The 24,504-nt window shown below is 47.7% G+C and overlaps 1 protein-coding gene across 13 annotated transcripts in view; it reads left to right on the forward strand.

Moving 5' to 3' along the window:
* Positions 1-24,504, forward strand: part of WDR25 (WD repeat domain 25) — a 142,796-nt gene that overhangs the window by 68,595 nt on the left and 49,697 nt on the right. For all 13 annotated transcript variants that reach the window (XM_047864649.1, XM_047864637.1, XM_047864638.1 and 10 more), the window contains one exon: positions 16,275-16,422. In XM_047864649.1, the coding sequence (XP_047720605.1) occupies positions 16,275-16,422 (148 nt within the window). The remainder of the gene's footprint in view (positions 1-16,274; positions 16,423-24,504) is intronic.

The following is a 24,504-nucleotide window of genomic DNA, read 5'->3' on the forward strand; positions in this document are numbered from 1 at the left end:
GCAGGAACCAGTCCAAAGCCCTCATGGTGCCAGAGAGTCCAGGCTCCTCGTGAACATAGAGGGAGAGGTGTTTACCGGGTGATATAATCCAACTGTTGAAAAAAGCACCCCCAACTGAAAGAATTCACGACTTATTCTCAGAGCAAGACGGTCTCATGGCCGAAGGGCATTGTACTTCGCCTCTTCTGTTCCCCAACTTAATAGATAAGTGGAGTCACATTACCGAGGGGAGATCTGCTTGTCCAAGCTGGAGACTGTAGCTGGGAGAGCCGTCCTTTCATCTGTGTGTGTGTGTATCCATCCATCTGTCCGTTCGTCCATTCCATCTATCCCTTCACTTATGCAACAAATATCTATTTCACTTCTAGAGTGTGCCAGACCCTGTTCAACACCCTGGGGATACAGAAGCGAACAAAAATAGGTCATTAATAGAGTCCTTACCCTCACAGAGCTTACATTTTAGTAGGAGAAGCAGACAACAAACAAACAAACAAACAAATAAAAATAAATACGTTAGGAAGTAATGCCTGCTTTGAGGAAGAGTAGAGCCAGCCAAGAGGAAGGCGAGTGATGGGAGCAGTGTTTAAATCGGGTGGTTTAGGGACTGTGTCTAGGTAGAGACTCGAGTGAGCCCCGGGGCTGTCTGGAGAGAACATTCTAGGCAGAGGGAAAGCAGGTGTGCGGGCCCTGAGGCAGAAGGGTCTGATGAGGCAGAAGGCTCAGGGGGGATGGCCAGGGATTTGTTCCAGTGGCGGGGAGCCCCTCGGCCGGCTGTTGAGCGGGGGAAGGGTGTCACCTGACTTCTGACTCCTAGGGCTGCTCTGGCTGCCGTTACGGCAGCAGCCTGTGGGGCTGAGTGGAGGCCGAGACCCCAGTTTTTTGAGGCTCTCGCAAGGGAGCGGGGGAGAGGTGGTGGCGTCTCAGACGAGGGTGGCCGCAGCGGAGGTGAGGAGCAGTGGGTAGATTTGGGGTGTGTTTGGAAATTGGAGCCGGCAGGTGAGGGGAAAGTGCATGAGGGAAGACCGTAGGACTTTGGGGCGCCACGTTAGGGGGCAGGGGTTCTGAGGGGGGGTCAGCGTGACACAGCTAAGGGGCTGTCAGTGGGCGGAGGGGCAGTCTGGCTTTGTGCTGTGTTCCCTACAGAGCTGGGTCGGGAGCGCTTGGCTGACCGCGGGGCACATCGCAGGCGGATGGTGGACGCATGTTGTGTTCAGCCAGCAGGCTCTTGAGCTGAGCTGCCCGGGCCCGATTCCCTGCCCCATCTGTCACTGTGTGGCCCCGGGGGAGATGACCTCTCCGTGCTTCAGTTTCCTCATCTGTCAGATGGCGTTTATAATCATAGGCAGGGGTAAGGATCGAGTTAATTCTCGCAAAGTGCTTGAAAGCTTGCCTGATGCGTTAGTAACTGCTGAATTCAGGATGGCTGTTACCTGGAGGTGGGAGGTGAGGTGGCATTTTGTCTCAGAATAACATCCAGGATCGTGATGCTTTCAGAAGGGGCCCTGGCTCTGCCCAGAGTCCCGCACTCACCACCGTTGGACAGGCTGCACCACCCGCTGGGGACCCTGCAGGCTGCGGAGGGGTCACCCCACTCTACAAGGAGGGTGGCCCCGAGGACCCCCAGCTCCCCAAGCATCCTTCAGCAACCTCTGATGGGTCTTACTCTCAATCCTTTCTACTCCAAGAAACCTCTTATTTGCCTTCTACATCTTCTGCTGACATTTAAAACTCCTTCCCTTGGCACTGACCTTATTGAATACAGAGAAGAGTTTCTTGGAATTCTCGGTGTAAGGTACTTACAGGTGCTGATTGAGTTTGTCCTCATTCTTTACTTTAAGGGACCTCGCATCATGTGGTATAGAAAAAATTTTAGGAAGCACTTAGGAAGATGGTGTAAATCGAAGGGACTATTTTAGTTCTCACTCTTTCTGCAAATGTGAGCCCCTTGTAACAACAGCTGTCAGCCACGGTACCCCGCCCTGAGAGAATCAAGCAAAACCGGTTCCAACTTCTTTGCCACGTATCCTAGGAACCCTGCAGGTTTCCCAGGCTCTCTACAAGCTTTCCTGAAGCTGGCAGGGCTGGGGGAGTAGTGTGGGTGGGCCCGTCTCCTCAGATCATTCCTGGCTTCTCATTCCCGCCTGCGGTAAATGACATCAGTTTACAGATCACTCCTGGCCTTCTTGTCACCTCCGTGACACAGCAGCTCACACACAGAACAAATACTCCAGTCCCCTCACTCTTCGAAATATCCCTACCGGGGGGCAGGGTGTAGGGAGATTGTTACCTAAGTACTGGGGCAGTGGGGTGTGTGTGTGCCAGGCCTGGGGGTGGAGATGAGGAAGTGGGGGGATGTGTCACTGTCCAGGACTGCAGAACAGATGCTCAAAACCAGGTGTCCGATTTGGCTTCCAGTAATGAAGGAGCAGTTCCTATCAGAGTAACTGTACAGCTGACAACTGTAAACTCTGAACAACAACAACAACAACAACAACAACAACAACAGTAAGCTACTTGAAGGTGTCGGAGAGCAACAGAAGGCAGGCAGATACTGGAAGGGAGCTCTTAGAAGAAGGAAACGGCACTGGGCGAGTCTTCTGCTTTGATGTTTTTCTGCCCAAGGGTGGGCTCCAATCTGTGCCTGGCAGAGCAGCAGCTAAAAGTTGGATAGAAAACTCGCAATGTTACTGGCTTGAAGAAGCAGAGGACAGATGGGGCAACCACGGCAGCTGGAAAGTGAGGAGGGAGATCTCAGAAAGGAAAGAGTCAGAGAAGAGGAGTCCTAAGTTCTGTCAATAGGCTCTGCCCAGATCTCTGGATGACTCCCGGACCAATGCATGGAACAGACTCCAAGCAGCTCAGCTAAGGCTAAGAGAACCAAACAGAAATTTCTGCTGCTGCACACAGCAGAGGAGACAGTTTAAAATGTGAGTAGAGCCAAGTTAGCTGACTGTTGAAAACAAAATTGTTCTTCAGAGAAACATAACAGTCTAGAGTCTATACAACATAAATTTTGTCATATCTAGCATTCCACCCCAAATTACTCACTGTAGGCAGAAACAGGAAGAGGGGACCCATAGTCAAGAGAAAGGCGATCAGTGGAGCTTGTCTCCAAGATATCCAGATGTTGAAATTAGCAGAGTATTTTAAAACAGTTATTATGAAAGTGCTGAAGGATACAAAGGAAAATATATTCGCAATGAATAAAAAGACAGGAGATCTCTGTAGAGAAATGGCAACTGCTGTATATAGAAAAACAAATGGAAATCCTAGAGTTGAAAAATACAGTATCTGAAAGAAAGAATCCATCATTTGGGCTCCATTGCAGAATGGAGATGTCAGAAGAAGGAGCTAGTGAACTTGGAGATAGAACAATAGAAATTATTCAATCTGAAAACAGAGGAAAGGAGTAGGGGAAAGAAAGAACAGATAGGGGCGCTTGGGTGGTTCAGTCAGTTAAGCACCCAACTTCGGCCCAGGTCATGATCTCACAGCTCATGAGTTCAAGCCCTGTGTTGGGCTCTGTGCCGACAGCCCAGAGCCTGGAACCTGCTTCAGATTCTGCATCTCCTTCTCTCTCTGCCCCTCCCTTGCTCACACTCTGTCTCTCTGTCTCTCTCAAGAATAAATAAACATTAAAACAAACAAACAGGATACACAGGGACCTGTGGATAATATCCAGAGATATCTGTATAATATATATTGTGATATCGTGTGTATAATTGGAGTCCCAGAAGGAGGTGAGAGAGAATGAGGAAGAAAAAACTATTTGAAGAAATAATGCCTGAAAATTTCCCAAATTTGATGAAATGTGTGTATTTACAGATTCAAAAGAAAAAAAACCAAACTTTGCACCCCCCAAATAAGACATATAAAGAGAATCACACTATGGCATATCCTAGTCAAACATGTGGAAACCAAAGATTAAAAAATTTAAAGTAACAAGAGAAAAATGAAAATCACATAGAGGAGAATAATGGTATGAAAATCACTGACTGCTCATCAGAATCAGTGGAGTCCAGAAGCAGTCGAATAGCATCTTCAAAGTGTTGATAAAACACACATGCACACGCACACACACAACCAAAAACATGTTAACTCATGATTCTGTATTGTCTAAGAATGAAGGTGAATTAAAGACGTTTTCAGATAGGGGCACTTGGGTGGCTTAGTCGGTTAAGTGTCTGATTTTGGCTCAGGTCATGATCTCACAGTTCATGGGTTCAAGGCCCACGTCAGGCTCTATGCTGACAGCATGGAGCCTGGAGCCTGCTTCGGATTCTGTGTCTCCCTCTCTCTCTGCCCCTCCCCTGCTGGCACTCTGTCTCGCTCTCTCAAAAATGAATAAATGTTAAAGAAAAAGACATTTTCAGATAAATGGCAACTGAGAATTCATTGACAGCTGACATGCAACTTAGAAATGTTAAAGGATGTTCTTTAGGATGGAGGAATATGACACCAGATCGGAGCTCAGATCTTCAGGAAGGAGTGAAGAGCCTGGAAATGGTAAATATGTGGGGAAAGATAGAAGACTCTTTTTTCCTCTTAAATTAAACAAAAAAATACATATGACTATTTAAAGCAAAAACGATCATATTGCTTGTGGGGTTTCTAACATATGTGGATGTGATACATGTGACAACTATAGAGTAAAGAATGGGCACGGATGAAAGACATTTGTGGTTTCAAGCTTCTTATATTTTATGTAAACTGGTACAATATTAACCATAAAAAGACTTTAAAATATTAAGAATGTATATTATAATCCCTAGAGCAACCGTTAAAGAAGTAACATCAAGGAATAGCTAAAAAGCCAATAAGTAAAATGGAATTGTAAAAAGTTATTTCAAAAGAAGGTAGTAAGGGAAGAAAAGCGAAATAAAACAGAGGTAAAACCAGAAAACAAATAGCAAAATGATAGATGTAATTCTGAGCATGTCAACAATCATGTTAAATGTAAATGGGTTAAACATCGCGATTGAAAGAGATTATTGGAATGGATACAAAAGTAAAATTGTATGCTGTCAACAAGAGTAAGAGAGAAGACATTTCATAGTGATAAAAGAATCAATTTATCAGGAAGATCTTACAATCGTATATGCACTTAAGAACAGAGCTTCAAAGTACATGAAAAATTTTTCATAGCCTGAAAGGGAGAATAAAAAAATTCATACTTACACGTGGAGATCTTACCTCTTCTCTAAGTAATTGATTGGACAGCCAAACAGATCAATAAAGATGGGAGATCTCTATTACACTATCAGCTACCTTACCTTAATTCACATTTATAGAACACTATGCGTGGCAAGCGTAGGCTACGTGGGCTTTTCAAATTCAAATAGTACTTTACTAAGATAGGTCACACGCAAATCTCAATACATTTAAAAAGATTGAAACAACAGAGAGCCTAGTCTCTGTTTACAATGGAATTAAATTAGTAATAATGAGTTACTAAACAATATGAAAAACCATAAACATTCGGCAATTAAGACACACTTTTTTTTTTTTTTTAAATCCTCAAGTTAGTTAACATACAATGTAGTCTTGGCTTCAGGATTAGAACCCAGTGATTCATTTCTGACATATCACACCCAGTGCTCATCCTGAAAAGTACCCTCCTTAATGCCCATTATCCATTTAACCCAGCCCCACACCCACCCCCCTCAACCTTCAGTTCTCTGTGTTTAAGAGTTTCTTATGGTTTGCCTCCCTCTCTGTTTTTATCTTAGTTTTCCTTCCCTTCCCCTGTGCTCATCTGCTAAGTTTCTCAGATTCCACATATGAGTGAAATCATATGATATCTGTCTTTCTCTGACTGACTTCACTCAGCATAATACCCTCCCGTTCCATCCATGTTGTTACAAATAAGCCACACACTTCTAAATAACTTTGAGGACTTACACTTTTGGCCAAGATGGAGTAATAGGGGCCAGATTTATGATTCAATCTTAAACAATTTAAAAAATCAGACAAAATGTAAGAAGCAGTGGTTTTTACAAAATGTAAAAATCAAAACGCTAGGCAATGGAGGGGCGCCTGGATGGCTCAGTCTGTCGAGCGTCCGACTTCGGCTCAGGTCATGATCTCACGGCTCGTGAGTTCAAGCCCCGTGTTGGGGTCTGTGCTGACAACTCAGAGCCTGGACCCTGCTTTGGATTCTGTGTCTCCCTCTCTCTCTGCCCTCCCCCCACCCCTCTCTCTCTCAAAAATAAATAAACATTAAAAAATAAAAAAACGCTAGGCAATGGAGACAGTGGGCCTTGAGAGAAGGGGAAGCAAAATGAAATGGGTCCTGGGGGGCTGCTCCCGCTGACTGTCTGGTGAGAGTTCCCAGACTGCCACACAGGGAGGAGAAACCCAAATGGGTCTCAGTGGTCTTCCTGGCCTGAGGAGACAAAGCTGGGAGTCAAGGAAGCCACGGCAGCTAGAGTTCTCAGGACGGAGAAGGGGAGATTAGAGAGCTGCACCAACAGAAAGCTCCAGAGATCTGTAGGAAGCTCCCTCAGAGTCTTCAGTGGAGTACTTGATCAACATGTGTGTGAGGAAATTCCTTGAAGCAGGAGAAGAACCACCCAAAAGGAACAGGGTGAACAATCCCCAGAGCTCCCAGGGCCAAGAATAGTTCATAGTGCCACAAGCCAGAGTGGGAAGTCCTCATAATTCATTAGAGTGTTCCCTCAGCAGGGTAAAATCGCCCTAGACTAAATAGTGTTCTAGTTTCTTCTATCAGAGCTTTGAAACTATCCTGGAAAGGAGTGAACGGTTTCCAAGTAATTTAACCGTGTCCCAGAACAAACCTCAAGAGTATTTATAGGAATACAAAAATATAAAACATCCACTAAAGTAAAATTCACTGTGTCTGACATCCAAACAGAGATTACAAGGAATGCAAAGAAGTAGAAAAATCTAGACTATGATTAGAAGAAAAATCAGTCAATAGAAGCAGACCCAGAAATGGCACAGATGGTGTGATTAGTCAGTAAGAACATTAAGCCAACTATTTATAAATATGCTCCATATATGCAAAAAGGTAGAGACAAGCATGAGCATGTTAAGGAGAGACAAGGAAGATAGAAGAAAGATCCAGTTTGAACTCCAGAACTGAAAAAAAAAAAATCTCAGATGAAAAATGCACTGGATAGGATTAATAGCAAATCGGAAACTATAAAAGGTTAGCAAATCTGAAGACCTGGCCATAGACACGTTTTAGAATGCAATACAGAAAGTAAACAGCTTGGGGAAAAATGAACAGAGCATCCAAGAGTTGTGGTACAACTTCAAGCTCACCTGATATATGTGAAATTGAAGTCTTCACAGGCAGAGAGAACAGAAAAAAATATTCAAAGAACTAAGGGCTGAAAGTTTTCCAAATTTGTTGAAAACTGGAAACCCACAGAACCAAGGAACTCAGTGAACCCTAAGCACAAGAACCATGAAGAAAAAAGTTCACCAAGGTACCTCTTAATGGAATTTCTTATAGCCAACGATAAAGAAGAAAGTTTTCAAAGCAGCCAGAGGAGGAGAAAAAGGCAAATTTCATCCTGAGCAATCGAGAAGAATGGCAGCAGACTTCTTATTGGAAATAATGCCAGAAGACAGTGGAACAACATACTTAAACTACTGAAAGGAAAAAGAACAAACCACTGTCAGCCCCCAATTTTTTTTTTTTTAATTTTTTTTTTCAACGTTTATTTATTTTTTGGGACAGAGAGAGACAGAGCATGAACGGGGGGGGGGGGGGCAGAGAGAGAGGGAGACACAGAATCGGAAGCAGGCTCCAGGCTCCAAGCTCCAAGCCATCAGCCCAGAGCCTGACGCGGGGCTCGAACTCACGGACCGCGAGATCGCGACCTGGCTGAAGTCGGACGCTTAACCGACTGCGCCACCCAGGCGCCCCTGTCAGCCCCAAATTTAATACCCAGTGAAATATGTTTTTAAGGGAAAGGCAAAATACTTTTTTTAGACATTTAAAAGTGGAAGTAATTCACCACCAGCAGACTTGTACTATGGGAAATGTTAAGTAAAGTTCTCAAGGCAGAAGGAAAATGGTGCCAGATAGACATCTACATTTACATAGGGGAGTGCTGAGCACCAGAAGTGGTAAATATGTGGGTAAATCTAAATAATTTTTGTTCTTACTTAAAAATCCCTTTAAACGATGTTTGATTATTTAAGGTAAAAACAATGGCCATGTTTTAGGGGGCTTGTGTGAAACGTGTGATAATGCATACAGGCTGAGATGGGGAACACAGTATGTATTATTATTATGGTTCTTATTAGGCAAGTGCTAATATTCCTTGAAAGTGACTGTGATAAGTTAGAGATGTATGCTCTAAACCTTAAAGCAACTAGTAATAAAACAAAACAAAATTAACGGTTAGTAATCTAACATTGGGAGATAAAATGAAATAAAAAATGCTTAATTCCAAAGAAGGCAAAAAAGGGAAAGAGGGAACAAAGGACAGATGAGATGAGTGGAAAACGGAAAACGAGTAGCAAATTTAAACCCAAACTGCATCAATAATAGATGAAATGGTCTAAATACCCATTTAAAAAACAAAGATTATTAGATTGGATAAAAAGGCAATTTATACAATGCCTACCAGAAACCCACTTTAAATATAAAGACACAAAAAGTTAAATGTTAAAGGATGGAAAGACATATACCAAACTAATACTAATTTTAAACAGAGTGGCCATATTCATATCAGACAAAGTAGACTTCAGAGCAAAGAATATTAGCAGAAATAGAGTTATCTTATAATGATGAAGGGGTCAGTTCCTTGAAGGGCATCAATATTTATACACCTAATAAGAGCTTTAAAATCCATGAAGCAAAACCGATAGAACTGAATGAAGAAATAATCAAATCCACAACTATAGTTGGAGGTTTAAACACCCTTTTCTCAATAGTCAATAGCTCAAGTAGACAGAAAATCAGTAAAGATACAGAATATTTGAATAACACTATCATCCAATTTGGCCTAATTGACATTTATAAAACACTTTATGTAACAACAGCATAACGTACGTTCTTTTATAGCATATGTGGAATGTTTACCAGGGCAGACCAAATTCTAGGCCATAAAATAAGTCTCAGTAAATTTAAAAGGTTTGAAATCATTCAAAGCATATACTCTAATGATCACGGGATTAAGTTAAAAATCAGTAACAGGTATCTGGAAAATTCCCAAATATTTGGAAACTAAAATTACACTTCTAAATAATCCTTGGGTCAAGGAAAAAACTGTTAGAGATATTAGAAAACATGTTGAACTGAATGCTTATGAAAAAACAACATGAAAATTTGTGGAATGTAGAGAGAGCAATTCTCAGCTGCTAATTTATAGCAGTAATTGCCTATATTAATAAAGGAGAAAATTTCAAATCAGTGATCTCAGTTTCCACTTTAAGACATGAGAAAAGGAAGAGCAAATTCAACCAATGTAAGCAAAAGGAAGGAGATTAAGAGCAGAAACAACTGAAATATAAAAACGAGAAACAGTAGAGAAAAATCAGTAAATCCAAAAGTTGGTTCTTTGAGATCATTGAAGCTGATAGCCCTTCAGCTACGCATCAGGAATAAAATAGAAAAGATACAAATTGCTAATATTATGTGAGAAGTGACTTGATTACAGATTCTAAAGATAGTAAAAGGCTACAAAGGTCATGTGAGGATCAACTTTTTGCCAGTGAATTCTACAAGTTAGATGACACAGATAAACCCCTTGAATGACCCAAACAGGAAAAGCTCACTCATGAAGAAATAGATAACCTCCAAAGCCCTGTATCTATTAAAGAAATTGAATTCATAGTTTAAAACCTTCCCACAGAGAAAACTCTAGGCCCAAACGACTTCACTAGTGGATCTTACCAAACATTTAAGATAGAAATTATACCAATTTGTTAAGGGTTGAGTCGTGTCTCAAAATTTATATTTTGAATTCCTAACCCCCAGTGCCTCAGAATAAGTCTTTATTTGGAGATAGGGTCTTTACAGAGATTAATCATGTTAAAATGAGGTCATTAGGATGGGCCATAATCCAGTATGACTGGCATCCTAATCAAAAGGGGAGATTTGGAGACAGACAGGCAGAGAGAACACCATGTGAACGTGAAGGCAGCCATGTAGAAATCAAGAAGAAAGGTCTGGAACAGATCCTTCCCTCATGGCCCTCAGAAGGCACCAACCCTGCCAGCACCTTAATTTCTGCCTTTTAGTTTCCTTAATCATGAGACAATACATTTCTGTTGTTTTAAGCCACTCAGTTTGTGGTACTTTGTTATGGCAGCCCTGGGAAACTCCTGTACAATCCTATTCAAACTCTTCTAGAAAATCATAGAGGAAGAAATACTTCCCAGCTCATTCTGTGAGGCCATCATTACCTTATACCCAACAGGAAAAAATACATTGTAAGAGAAGAAAGTGATAGACCAATATCTTTCATGAACATAAGTACAAAATTTTAAATTAAATTTTAGCAAATTAATCCAACTGTGTGTGTGTGTTTGTGTGTGTGTATACATATATACTTATATTTATTTATTTGTAATATCAGGGCCAAGTAAGATCTGTCTCAGGAATGCAAGCTTCACTTAATATTTGAAATCAGTCAGTGCATTTCAGCATATTAATGAACTAAAAAAGAAGAACCAAATGATCGTGTGAAGAGATACAGAAGGAGCATTTAACAATCTACAGTATTCATTTCTGATAAAGAAAAAAAAACTTTGTGCAAAGTAGAAATAGAATGTTCTTAAACTGATAAGGGACATTTATGAAAACATTAGCTTTTGCATCATACTTAACTGTGTAAAGGACTGACTGCTTTCCCCATAAGATCAGGAACTAGGCAAGCGTGTCTGCCCTCACCATGTCTATGCAACATTGTAGTGGGGATTCTAGCCAGTGCAATAAGGCAAGAAAAAGAAACAAAAGGTATCCATATTGGAAAGAAGGAAGTAAAACTGTCTTTATTTGCAGACAACCTGACTGTCTATGTAGAAAATTGTACTGAATCTATAAAAAAAAAAAAAAACTTCTAGAACTAAAAAGTTGGTTTAGCAGAATTCAAGGTCAAGATCTAAAAAACTGATCTCGTGTCTACTTACTGGAAATGAGCCTGAAATTAAAAATAAAAAATACCATTTACAATATCATCAAAATATGAAGTAATTAGGAATAAGTTTGACAAAAGATGCATAAGATTTTTTTTCATTAAAAAACTACAAACCGGGGCGCCTGGGTGGTTCAGTTGGTTAAGCGTCCAGCTTTGGCTCAGGTCATGATCTCGCGGTTTGTGAGTTTGAGCCCCGCGTCGGGCTCTGTGCTGACAGCTCAGAGCCTAGAGCCTGTTTCAGATTCTGTGTCTCCCTCTCTGTCTCTGACCCTCCCCCGTTCTTGCTGTGTCTCTCTGCCTCAAAAATAAATAAACGTTAAAAAAAAATAAAAAATAAAAACAAAAAAACTACAAACCGTTGCTTAGAGAAATTAAAGAAGGCCTGAATGAAAGGAGAGACATATCCTACTCATGCATTGGAAGACTCAATAACGTTGAGATATCTCCCCAAATTGTTCTGTACATTCAGTGCAGTTCCAGCCTTTGACACACATCATAAAGGAATCCCACAGCTTTTGCAGGCAAATGGCTTGGTCAAAGTTTACGCACAGGTTGCACAGCCTTGCTGAGCTAGTGAGTCTGATAGTCGTCTCTAGAATGATATCCTGGAGTAGCAGGGGCTGCCAGGGGGTAGAGAGTAGGCCAGGAACTTCAGCTGAACTAGGAATGTCCCTGAGGCAGGAGCTGTCAGGGGTGGGCCAGATGGGAGGCAAAGATTCACCCAGAAGTTTGATAGCCACTGTGTGCAGGTGGTGGAATTATGGACGACTCTTATTTTCTTCTTTGTGTTTCTTTGTTGTTTCGTTCCCCACCCCCCCACCCCCGCCCCGAGCATACTTAGTTCCAATATAATCAGAGAACCACAGTCCTATAGTTGATTCCTATGGGGTATTGGTTTTTTGTACATCTGTATAATTTGAATATTTTACAAGGTGGTTGTGTTTATTTTGTAATCAAAAACAAAAGGCAGACAGGCAGAAAGAACATAACCTGTGGTTAAAGCAGTAGGTCTTAAGACACTGTGAGGAACTCCTGGTAGAGCCATGTATCAGTAACCAGGACCTGGAAACCACAGTAAATACAGGAAAGCCAAGCAAATGCGTGTTTCACTTGTCATGTTCTTTCCAAATCTGACTTCTGTTGGACACATAGAATGTCTGTCTCTAGTTAATGCACCAAGCCATCTTAGAACGTTTGACAGAAGACTTAACTCCTTAATTCCAGGGAGGCAGATTGGGATCTCTAATTACTTAATTGAAAAAAGGTACACACTTCAGGCTGCCACAGTGTTTGGGAATTAATCTTTAAAACCTGACGGTGAACATTAAATTCAATTAGGGAGGGCGATTAGCAACGTTTCTTCTCTCCTTCACCCTGGGTAGCTTGGAGAAGTGGCTGACTGGTCCGCATTGATTCTGACGCTATCCTTGTGTATATATCAGCCAGGAGAGCCAAGTATGCATTTTTCACTTCAGAGGAGCGTTATCGGGCAATTTACAGATTGATGGATTTCCCTAACATGTCTCCATGGCTGATTCAGAGGCCCCCCTCCCGAGAATTCAGACCTACCAGTGTGCTGCTTTGCGCCTTGGTGCCTTCCCCTCCTCTTCCTCCTCCTCCCCTCTCTTTCTTCTCTTTCCTTGTCTCCACCCCCCATTCATTTTGTTGCTTCTACTTTCCAAGTGAGGCCACTTTCCCAGTGCCTCCAGCTGGTCCAACTATTCTCCTCTGTCCCCTGGATTCTTGCAGAAGCTCCACACTGTCTCCCTTGCCTTGTACTCTCCTCCTGGTAGAGAAGCCAGAGGGGTCCTGTTTCCGCCTGGAAGGTTCTTCCTCAATTTCTGTATAGCTCCCATCATCCCCCCTTCAGATCTTCCTTCAGAGCCACCTTCTCTGAGAGGCCCTTCCTGGCCACCATCTCAACTTCTGCTGCCCTTAGGGCCCCTTTCTTGCTCACTTACTACGCCTCCAGCCTTTACCCCTACCTTACATGCTATAGAGATTCTGCTGGTTTATCTTGTTTAGTGTCTGTCTCTTTGAAGGCAGGGGTTTTTGTCTTAGTTGTTTGCTGCTGAATAATGCCTGGCTAATAACAGCTGCTCAAGAAATGTTTGTTGAATGAATGAAGAAATGAATGAGTTTAACAGGTGGAGACATTTGAACATATTTGCTTCAGAGCATTCTCTCTCTCTCTCTCTCTCTCTCTCTCTCTCAGAAAGACAGTGTAGTGTTCACAGTGCCCTTCACCCAACCCCGTCCCTCACCCACCATTTCCCCAGAGTGACCATCATCTTCATATATGTTGTTATGGTCTTACTACAAATGCACAAATAAGCTTGATAGAATTTTGCTTCACGTATGTTTTTAAAATTGTGTTGCAATACATATCACATAAAATTTACCGTTTTAACCATTTTTAAGTGTGCAGTTCATTGGCATTGAGCACATTTACCTTATTGTACAACCATTGCACCATCCATCCCCAGAACTCTTTCTGTCTTGCAAAACTGAAACTCTGTCCCCATTAAACACTAACTCCCCATCTCCCCTCCCCCAGCTCCTGGCATCCCCCATTCTACTTTCTGTGTCTATGATTTTGACTCTTCTAGGAACCTTATGTGAGTGGAATTATATACGCCTTTTGCCGTTTAGTGTCTGGCTTATTTCACTCGGCATAATGTCCTCAAGGTTCATCCGTGTTGAGCAGGTGTCAGCATCTCCCTCCTTTTTAAGACTGAATAGTAGTCCATTGTATGGAGAGACCATGCTTTGTTTATCCGTTCTTCTGTCAGTGGACACTCGGATTGCTTCTACCTTTTGCCCCTGTGAGTAATGCTGCTGTGAACGTTGGTGCGCAGGGATCTCTTTGAGACCCTGCTCTCCATTTTGTGGTTATATACACACAAGCGGGCTTGCTGGATCATATGGCAGCTCTATGCATAATTTTTTAAGAAACTGTCGTACTGTTTTCCGTATAATCTGTGCCATTTTGTGTTCCCACTGACAGTGCACAGAGGTTCCAGTTTCCCCACATTCTCCCAACACTTGTTCTTTTTTCTTGTTTTTGATAGAAGCCATGGGTGTGAAGTGATGTTTTACGTGTTTTGGTAATTTAGGTGGCATCTTGCTGTGTATATGAAGCTTGTCTCATGTAATCAATATTATGTCTTTTACTGCTTTGCCATTGTTAACTCTGTAGGTGTAGCTCATTAGTTCTACTTTATTTTCTCTATTAACGAGTCATACTTGTCCCTAGTTTTGCAAAAAACTACATGCTCTGTTCTTCTACCATAAATTTCCACTCCGTGTTGACGTCTTCTGGTTGTTTCTTCCGTTATTTCTGTCCGTATTTCTTTTTTTTAGAATTTTTCTTCTCTCGTTTTTTTTAAATGCTTATTTACTTATTTTGAGAGAGCGAGAGAGCATGAGCAGAGGAAGGGCACAGAGAGGGAGAGAGAGAATCCCAAGCTGGCTCCGTACTGTCAGCGCAGAGCCCGACTCAGGGCTCGAACTCACGAACCGTGAGATCATGACCTGAGCTGAAATGAAGAGTCAGACACTCAACTGACTGAGCCATCCAGGCGCCCCTCTGTCCATACTCTTTTTATTTATTTATTTATTTTTTTTTTTTTACAGTGGGCTCCATGCCCAACATGGAGCTTGAATCCATGACCTGAGATCAAGAGTTGTGTGCTCTGCTGGCCGAGCCAGCCAGGCGGCCCTCTGTCCATATTTCTAAATGTAGATGCTGCTATGTCATGATTGTTTCAGTTCGAGACCCCAGCTATTGACCCCCAATAAGAAAAAAAGGATCTGAGCTCTCTTAGCATTCGTTGACAGCTGCTCTTGTTTCCTTAAGCTCAGACATTTCCATATGCCCAGGAAACATGCTTTCAGAACTCTGATCCTTTGCCTTGTGAGCACCTTGGGGAAGCAGCGGGATGAATTTTCTCGTCTTGAGAGGGAAGGCCATCTCCACATCTGGCTTGTGGATGTGCGTGGGTGGCGACGAAGAACACGAGGCTTGGGTTCCCCACCGTAACCGAGAGAAGGTCAGAGAATACTGTTGCCAAGAACTGGGTGCACGGCAAGCCCCAAGGAGCCCGCGCACCAGCTCCACTCATTCCTCACCACAGGCCTTGCGGTGGGGCTCTGACCCCCGCTTCACAGAGGAGGAGACTGAGGCCCAGGGAGGCCAGGCTGCCTGGCCAGGTCACACGATCTGCAAACAGAAGCATCACATGGGAGGCGCTTGCCTCCGAGGCCCACACTCCGGTGGCAGGTGCTCTGCCTGTCTCTCGTGTTTGATCCTCTAAAAGCCACCTCAGACGATGGACAACAGCCTCCCCTGCTTCCTGTATTGTCAGTGAGGGTAGGGGACTGGCCAGGCCCAGAGCCAGCCCTATCAGGCTCCGTGCTAACCAGCCTTTCCACGGGGCTCCTGAACGAGCTGGTGCGCTGGTGAAGGGCTCTCTCCTGTGTGGAGTGGCCCTGGCCCTTGGAATGTGCAGTTCTACACTTGAGGGCTCAAGAGCATATTTCAGAAGTCATTGAATGTACATGGGGCTTTCTGCCATCGGCTTTGTCGCCAGGGAAAGCCAGGGTGGGAATGAAGGATGGCACCTCTTCCCCAGGACAAAGGACAGCTGGCAGATCCTGGCTCTTTGCCCGGTTGTAAGCACAGGTGTGGCAGGTTCCGTTTCGAATCTGACTCTCAAAGCTGGACCCAAGAGGATAGCCTGACTCGGTGCGGTGTCCACCTCAGGGCTCACGAAGCCCTGTCTTGGAGGACAGCCATCAGAGACGCAGGCGACACTGGGCTAGAAGTGTGAGCAGAGCGGGACGTTTGGCGGTGAGCAGCTGCAAAGCAGGTGGGGAGGGTGGGCGGGGGAGAGGCGGGACTCGGGCACGCTGTGTTCTTGTGGGTCCCCTTGAGCCCGGGAGGGGTTTTGGGAAAAGCTCCCCCTCAACTCACCAGCCCCGAAAACTTGACATTTCTGCACGGAAGAACTTAACAGCTAGATGTGGCTTGGATGGTAAAACAACAGGAATCTCGTTCCGCTATGAGACCTTCTCCACCCCGTAGAGGGGCCAAGCCAAGCCCCAGAGACCAGGCCTCCGCTTCTGACGTCTGGCGCTGTGTTTGCCTCGTAGGTGTGGAATGCTGTGGACTCAGGCCGCTGCCTGCAGACCTACTGCCTGCACAGTGAGGCGGTGCGGGCCGCCCGGTGGTCCCCCTGTGGCCGGCGCATCCTCAGCGGGGGCTTCGACTTCGCCCTACACCTCACGGACCTTGAAACAGGTGTGTTTCACTGCATTGTTACCCCGAGGCGCCCCTTCCTCGGAGCTGGCGGCTGGGTCGGCTTTCTTATCGGGAAGCTTCTCTGGGCGGTCAGCAGCCACAAGCTGCATATGGCTTCGGGGCAGTAGGAGATAGCCCTCAGGAGAGGCTCACGTTGGTGAGTGCGTTTCCAGGGCATTTGCCTGGAACCACGACTCTCCACGGAGGGTTCAAGGTGGGCCTCTGCCAGTCTGCCCGGAGGACAGAGCCCCAAGGTTGTCTCAGCCCAAGCTGTGGGGCTGGATAAAGAGGTAGCTTTTTAATCAACTTCTGACATGTAATTTGTACCAAAATAGATTTAGCTTTATCACAATGTCCTTTGGTTGGAATCAGTTTAGAATTCCTGTCAATTCATTATCGTTGAAAGGCTGCAAGGAATGATTCCAGCTCATAAGGAAAGTCTGCAAACGAGTTCTGCTTTAATGCCTACACTGAAAAGGCATTTGGGTAAGATGGATTTGTGCTGGGTAAATCCTAAGGGGGCTCTTGACAACCAGGGCGAGAAGGAGAGAGCAGTCAGTGGAAGGAACTTTACATTAGCGAGTACTCCTGTGCAACAGGCACTCTTAGCACCTAATCCCGCCACAGCCCCTGCGTGGGGTCCTGTCCGTGGTCCTCAGGCGAGGACAGAGCCACGGGGTCAGAGCTGGTTCGAAGCCTCTGCCCCTGACTCAGGTTGGCTGGTCTCAGCACCCACGTTGCCTTCTCTTCCTCGGGCTCCTTCTGGTCACTTTTCTGCTGGACTCTCCTACCGGGGCCAGGAGGGGAGGCCGGAGTCCCCACCCATCCCCGGGGTGTCCCAAGTCTTCACATAGGCCTCCCATACCCCGTGGCAAAGGCCCTGGGGTCCGTGCCTCTCTCAGGGCCTGGCAAGCAGGAGACGACAGCTCTGGGCCCGACCACACAGCCCCTCCCCAGCAGCTGGGAGGGGGCACGGCGAAGGAATACGGCGGATGGTGTAGGGTAATGGTGAGGTTTGTGTCCCACCCGGAGCATACTCGTCACTGGATTGCTGAGGCTTGGCCTCGAGGCTCCTCTGCCTGAGCCCCGTGCGTCCTCAGCGGGGGTGAGGACAAGATTGGTGGCCGTGTCAGCGGCCGGTACCGTGCCACAGGCCCTCACCACGGCGTGCTGCCTGCAATCTCTTCTCCATTTTACAGGCAGAAAGCTGAGGCTCAGAGCAGGGAGTAGCTAGCTCACGACCTCCCCGTGGTACGTGGCAAGTGGGGATTTAGAGCCGTGTCTGCATTTGCAAATCCTATGTCCTTTCCATGGTGCTGAGTGTATATGGGGTTTTTCTTCTCAACACAGTGTTTCCCTAACCATTTGTGGTCTTACAGTGAGTCCCACAGGGCCGATGAGGACGCCATGGCTCAGGGAGTTTCGTGCCACAGGGACCGCGGTGGGTAATGTCCTGACCACCCACTGTGTGCTAGGCCTTCTCCTGCAGCCTTACATCTGGGGTCTCGCCCTTTAAGGCCGCACCGCCAGAATCTTCTTTGTGTGCAAAAATCTGCCAGGCTCACTCCGTTGCCCATGTGCCCAGTAACCCATGCTCAGCATTGGAGATGCAGACCCAGGATCCACCCCAGAAGCTCTTGTCTGCCGGGGGAGACGGAAGTGTGGACAGAATCCCAGGTTGTGGTGATGGAGCGAGATGCAAGAACATGTAGCCTGGAACCTGGCAGGAGGCAGGACCCAGGACCCAGGGGACAGAGGATCCGGGTGGACGGGGTGCGGTGGAGGAGGAGGGAAGCACATTCCCAGCAGACAGAACAATGAGGACAGAGTTGTTAGAGGAACAGGAGTGGAGTGTGTGGCGTTGTGGGGTGCAGGCAGTTGCGGGGGAGTCTGGGGGTGCAGACCTGTGGTTCCCGGCCTGTGAGGTCTTTTCCTTTTCCTGGCCCCGCTGCCCCCCCACTCCAGGGTCATTGGGTGCCCATGGGTACCTGCACTGCCCACCCTCGGAGCGAAGGAGTGATGCTTTTCGCATCCTGGCGGTGCTGTTGGGTTAATCAAATATGAGTTCATTTGATAACATTAATGGATGCTTAGTGGCCCTTTGTCATGATGTATCTTCTCAATCAACAGATGTTAAACAGACACTGCCGTGGCATGTGTGGGTGTGTGTGAATGTGGGGGAAGGCTTCTGAAATTTTTGGATTTTTTTGAAGAGATTCTTCTGACAAGTTAGGGACTGCCACAGCAGGTGGCAGTAGGGGGCCGTTGCTGAGTTTGGAGCAGGAGAGAATCATGGCTTGATTTGCACTCTGGGCAGGTCTGCCTGGTATCTTCAGCTGGTTGGGTATGACCAGGGTGAGGTGGAGAGCTGGAGGAGGGGAGGGGGCATGCCTTGCCCAGTCTGTGGCAGAACTTCACTGGAGCGGAGCTCGTGTGGCCCCAGGCCCAGGGTGCTCCTCCAACGGTGGTGTACTGGGTGGTGGAGGGAAGGCTCAGCCCCTGTCCTCAGGGCTTCGCCTAAGACGGGGGGACTTTTCCACTCTGCCCCACTCCCGGGAATAGTGCTCATCACCTGTTGAGAGCCGGGTTCCATTCACTCAGCAGGTATTTCCTGAGCACCTGCTATGTGTAGGACCTGGTGCTGGGGCTGTAGCAGTGAGCGCGTTGGATATCCTTTGTCCCTCGTGGGGAGGTCTCAGGGTGTGGACCTCACCCTTGGAGCAGCCCTCCAGCCCCGACATGGACTTCTCCTGCTGAGGGGGCTGTTGGTCTCTGTGTTTGTCGCCCTGACTAGTGTGGGAGCTCTTGAGAATGGGGCCTGCCCTGGGAGTCTTCGTGTCTTCGTCATCTGGCCAGGGCTGGCTCGGAGCAGCGACTTGGAGTGTGTGAGCAGAGGCTGGCCCTTGCTGGGCAGTGAAACCCATCGGTGGCTCCCACCGTGCCTCCCACCTCAGCTGTGCGTCCCCACCCTTGGCCCAGGTTGTCATAGATGCTGTCTTTAACAGAGGCCGGTGGGCTTGGGCGGCCCCTGTGGCTCTCGGCCCGGTTTGACTTCTCTCGTCGTCCTTTCTCGTCACCGAGTCTGATTTCCCTTTTCACTCGATCTGCCTCTTTCCGCCCTTGGTGATTTGGCTTTTTCATTTCAATCTAATTAGAACTCCCTGCCAGGAGAAGGCAATGCAGGGCGTTCTCACCGCAGTGCTTTGGGAATTAGTCACTCGGTGCCCATTGTCGTTAATGGGAATTTGGTGCCAAGGCCATTTATCCTGGTGTCCTCAATCAATACAGTTAAAAATCTGTGGATTCTGAAATGTCAATACCCGGCCTGAAATATGGAGAGCCAGCCACATTTTATCTCGTTAATTTATAGTTCTGACGGGCTGTTGGCTTATAGGACAACCATGAATCAACACCTAAATAAAATCCACTCACAGATTCATTATTTTTGGTGCTCCCGCTTCAGTCTGTAATCTTCCTAACAAAACGTCTCTGATGCATTAGTCCGAGTGGCCTCAGGGAACCCTGGCCAGCTCCACCAGGGCCCCAGTGTCGCCTGCCTTATGAGTCAGCTGTCCTGCACACCAAATCAGCCCATCTCCTCGAAATCCCCTGAAGAGTTTGTTCACTTCTACGGGCATTGGTCTTGTGAAGGTTCCAGCCCATCACGCCCCCCCCCCCCCAACTGGCAGGTGCCCCCCAGCCTGGCTATTGAGGCCTCATAGGTTTGCAGGGCCCCTGGAGCCCCCAGGGCTCCGACTTTGGGGAAGGTACCCTGTCTTCCTTCCTTTGCCCTGGTCAGCTCTCCTGATGTGCATCCAGCCTGTCCTGGATGTCCGTGCAATGGCACCTGGTCCCAACAGTGCTGGAGGCAGTGCAGTGTCATGGGGCACGAATGGGGTGCGAATGTGCTCCTCCACTCACCTGAGCTGGGTGTCCTGGGGGAAAGTTCCTTCACTTCTGTTTCTGCATCCATGAAAGGGGATAACAGTACCTGGCTGGTGGTAGGATTTTGAGGGGAATAGCCGAGATAATGTTTGTAGGCACTTTGCAGAATGCCTGGCTCAGGTATGCACTCAGCAAAACATGTCCCTTCCCTTCCTCTGTCCCTCCCTCTGTCCCTCCCTCTGAGGCCCTTGGGATGGTGGGAAATAATGACCTTGTTCCTGCCGAGCGTCCAGAGAGCCCCGGTTGCTGGGCCATTTCTTCAGATGCGGCAGCTTTGGTAGCTCAGCTCCAAAAGCCCCCAATCTGGTGATCCCCCAGCCGGCTTACGAGTGTGGCCCTTGGTCCCCATGTGGGTCTGGGGCAGCCGGGAAGGCCTTCCTGGGTCCTCCCCGTGTCTCCTCCACGTGTTGCTTCTCCGTGACAAAATTCTGGTGGTGGCCTAGCGGCTTCCTCCTGGTGACGAGACGGCAGCTGCCCTTTATGGGGGGGTGCGTGTGCAGACCCCCCACAGTCCAGCCTGACCCGCTCTCCAGAGCTCCAGGCACCCAGTGCTGAGGAAGGTCTCTTCCCGCAGATAACCCACTGCCTGCAGCCTTGCTGTCCCCAGCCCCTGGCTAGCTCCTCCTGCTCTGGGGGTCCCTGTGTCTTTTGGTGGGGGGTCATGGTGCATGGAAATGACAGCTGAGATTGGACCCGTAAGTGACCATTTTTCTTGTTTTCCAAGAGGTGCGTTCTGGTGCCTCCCTCAGTTTTGCATCCTGATTGGGACTGCCGTCACAGAAATGCTTCAGGAAAGGGGACCGCCACATCAGCTGAGTGTGCACCGTGGGCCAGGCCCCGGGTGGTGTAGCCCTGGTTCCTGGCACACTGCTTGGTCTGTATGAAGCTGAAATGGACAAAAAGATGTTAGTCCCTTTGCTTACTTATTACATTTTTAGTACCTACACTTACCTGTGAGGACAGTGTTTTTATCCCCATTTCATTGACCTGGACACTGAGGCTTGGAGTGCTCGGGGACTTGATCGAGGCTTCGCGGCCAGCAGCAACAGAGCTGGGATCCACCTGTGGCCTGTGTGACTGGCAGAGCCTGCCTGTCGAAGCCTGGGAGTGGCATGCCCTCACCGCGTCGGTTTTCCCTGCCGAGGACGAACGGTTTGCTGAAGCCCACCCCTAGGGGCCCTGCTTGGCTCTCCCCCGGGCAGCTGGCTTGCCACCTGTGGAAGCGAGCTTGGGGCCTCTGGGAGGAAGGGGCGCCCGGACGGATCTTGACCCAGCCTTCTGATTAAGTGACTGGCTGAAGGATGCTTCTCTGGCTGTCGACAGCCGCTGCTCCGGTGGGAGAAATGTTAGCCCTGGCGATTATAGTACACTTGGCATAGGAAGGGTGAGAAGCATCCAAATTAGAACCTGACGAAGACCAGGAGCTCATGGGGCTTTAGAGGAGGGGCTGCAGATGGGGCTCCTTTTGGGCCGACTGGTGCCGCCACTCCAGGCCCTGGAGGAGGTGCCTGCAGGGGGCCTGGGCTTCTCCATGCTTTGGCTTTTGAGCACCATGACTGAGTGTCCCCTGGCACAGCTCCGAGGGACTGGGTCAGGCACCCTTTAGGTACCTGTGGAGGCAGGAAGGCGGATGCCCAGCCGCATCGTGGGCCGCTGGGCGATGGGCATGCTTGCACAGCTCCTGATGGTACGGGCACGTTTTGTGTGTCCAGTCCTGGGGTCCTAGGGGTTGGCCGCTGGATCCAGACACAGAATCTCTGAGGGGCCCCGTAGCCCAGTGAGGTCTGAGCCGACGATGGCCCTGGCACTGCCCCTCCAGTGCCTTCTTGCCCAGGGAGCAGCTGCGCACCTCCGTCTGTCCTTCTGGTGTAGGCAGGACCCCCACAGACTCCTCTGCTTTGCCCCTGCTTTGCCCCTCATCCACCCCTCTTTCTCCCAAGCTCGTTCCTCCCCCAATGCCCTGTCCCTAGCCCTCTTTTAAATGTGCCCGTTCTCAGGTCTACCACCTCTTTGGCCCTGGGCCCCATTCCCACGCACACCCTTCCCCTTCCGGTCTGAAGAGGTTTTCTCTCCAGTTTCAAGCTTGTTTTCTCCCCCTCTTTCCATACAGCTTTGGGGTACGACCCTAGCGTTGGATATTAAATCCAGTGTTATTACGCATCCATGAAACACGCTGCCAGCCCCATACCTCACCCTGTGGGAAGTGCCCGCGGGTCCTGCCACATCCCACACACCCCCGTCCTGTCATTTTCTCCCAGTGACGCCTGTGCCGTCCTGTGAATAAACGAATAGCGGTTTTAACTGACGGCACTGTTTCGTGGACTACCGTCGCCCCACCGTGCTGGTACTCGGTCTCTGCGTGCGCTCAGAGGCAGCCGCCGGGCGGTCAGGCTGCCCTCGTAGGTCAGACCTCTTCTGCCGACGGACTGGGAGCCCGGACGCTTGCCGTCGAGCGGGGCCTGCTGGGCCCTAGAAAAGCCAACTTGAGGCAAACCCTTGCGACACACCTTGTTTGCAAGTTGAGAACTTTTGTTTTCTTTTCAACTTTAAGGAATTCAGTCTCGTCCAGATCATTAAGAGCAGCAGCCAGACTTGATATAAAGAGAAACGCCGACTGCCGTTTTTTCTGTTGCTGCCGCAGGCCCCACTGTCCGTCTGGGGCCTGCCCCCTTATGTCACTCTGTCTTTCCAATTCTCACGACAGCTTCTTCAGCTTAGCTTTATTATCCTGGTTTTGTGGATCTGAGAGGACCACCAGCTGAGCCAGAGGCGCCCGCTCAACCGCGGGGGACCTGTGGACGCACCCGGACCCTTCCCGGGACTCTGCCGGGCGTGCTGAGATGGCCCCTGTTTCTGATTCATAGAGTTTGATTTGAAAGTTAGTAAGCTCCTTTTCTTGTTAACTTTGAGTCAGGATGGTTAGATTTACAGCTGGCGGGGTACTTCCCAGAGGATGAGTGTAACGATATTGATTTTAGCGAAATGAGTCATATGCCGCCTGCCTGGGAACACGAGCTCAATCACCATGAGCCGACAGCATCAGCTTTCCCTTGTCAGCGTCTCCCCTGCATGTTCGTGAGTCCATGGATACGAACAAAGAGCTAAGGAGAAGGAAAGGTCACGGATAGCTTGCAGGCAGGCAAGGCGGGGGGGGGGGGGGGTGGGGGGTACGGAGAGCAGGGCTCTGGGGCTGGACAGGCCCGGCCTGGCTCCCAGCATGGCTGATTTGTGTGGCCCTGGACCAGCCCTCACCTCTCAGAGCTTTCATTTCTCCTGCTGTGAAATGGGCTAATGACACCTACTACAGAGGGCTGCACGCAGGCCTGGAGGTGACAGATGCCCACTCCCTGCAGAGGAGGGCGTGAACTTCTTTTCTCTTTCTTGGGGTCCCCTACTTGGGTTTCATCTGACCTGGATTAAATGTCTGTTATGTGCCAGGAACTGGGCTGGGGGCCAAACATGCTGAGTGGACGAAGAGGACCCGTTGGGGACTCAGAGCCCTGCATGACGATAGGGTCCCCCAAGGTAGGCATTAGGGTGGACAGGTGGTGTTGCCCCAGCCACATGGGTGGTCATCTGGGTTTCTACCTGAGAAAGGAAGAGGGGAACCTCTGAGGAATTTCCTGGCTAGTGTTACCAGCTGCCTTATCTTCTCAATATTGGTGATGGAACCAGGGGTAGTAATGATAGCGTCAAGAGAATAAATTGAGTTTCTGCATATTTTTGCCCTAATGACAATTTATGGTTTATTTGTATCATTATTGATTCAAGGAGGAAAAGAAGTGATTTTTCCTAACTCCAAGAGGATCTGAACAGTTCTTATACTGGTTGAGTTCATTATAACAAGATCAATAAAGTCAGTGTTAGTGGATTAAATATTTTAAAACTCAATTTCCCATAAGCAGCATACAGTGAATAAATAGAACTTTCTGTAACAAGCATGTAACCAAGCAAGATAGTCTCAAGGTTAAAGGTTACATAGCAACTAACCATTGTGCTTGAGGTAGCGTCGTGAGGGAGGAGAGGACGTGGTGAACAGGGCACTCGATGTAGGAACATGTAGAGGAGGAACAAGTCTGACAAGAAAGGACCTTCACCTCACTGGGCTGGAACAAGATAGTCTCTGATAAATATTTC

This window comes from Prionailurus viverrinus, chromosome B3, assembly GCF_022837055.1.
Source record: "Prionailurus viverrinus isolate Anna chromosome B3, UM_Priviv_1.0, whole genome shotgun sequence".
Classification (NCBI taxonomy): domain Eukaryota; kingdom Metazoa; phylum Chordata; class Mammalia; order Carnivora; family Felidae; genus Prionailurus; species Prionailurus viverrinus.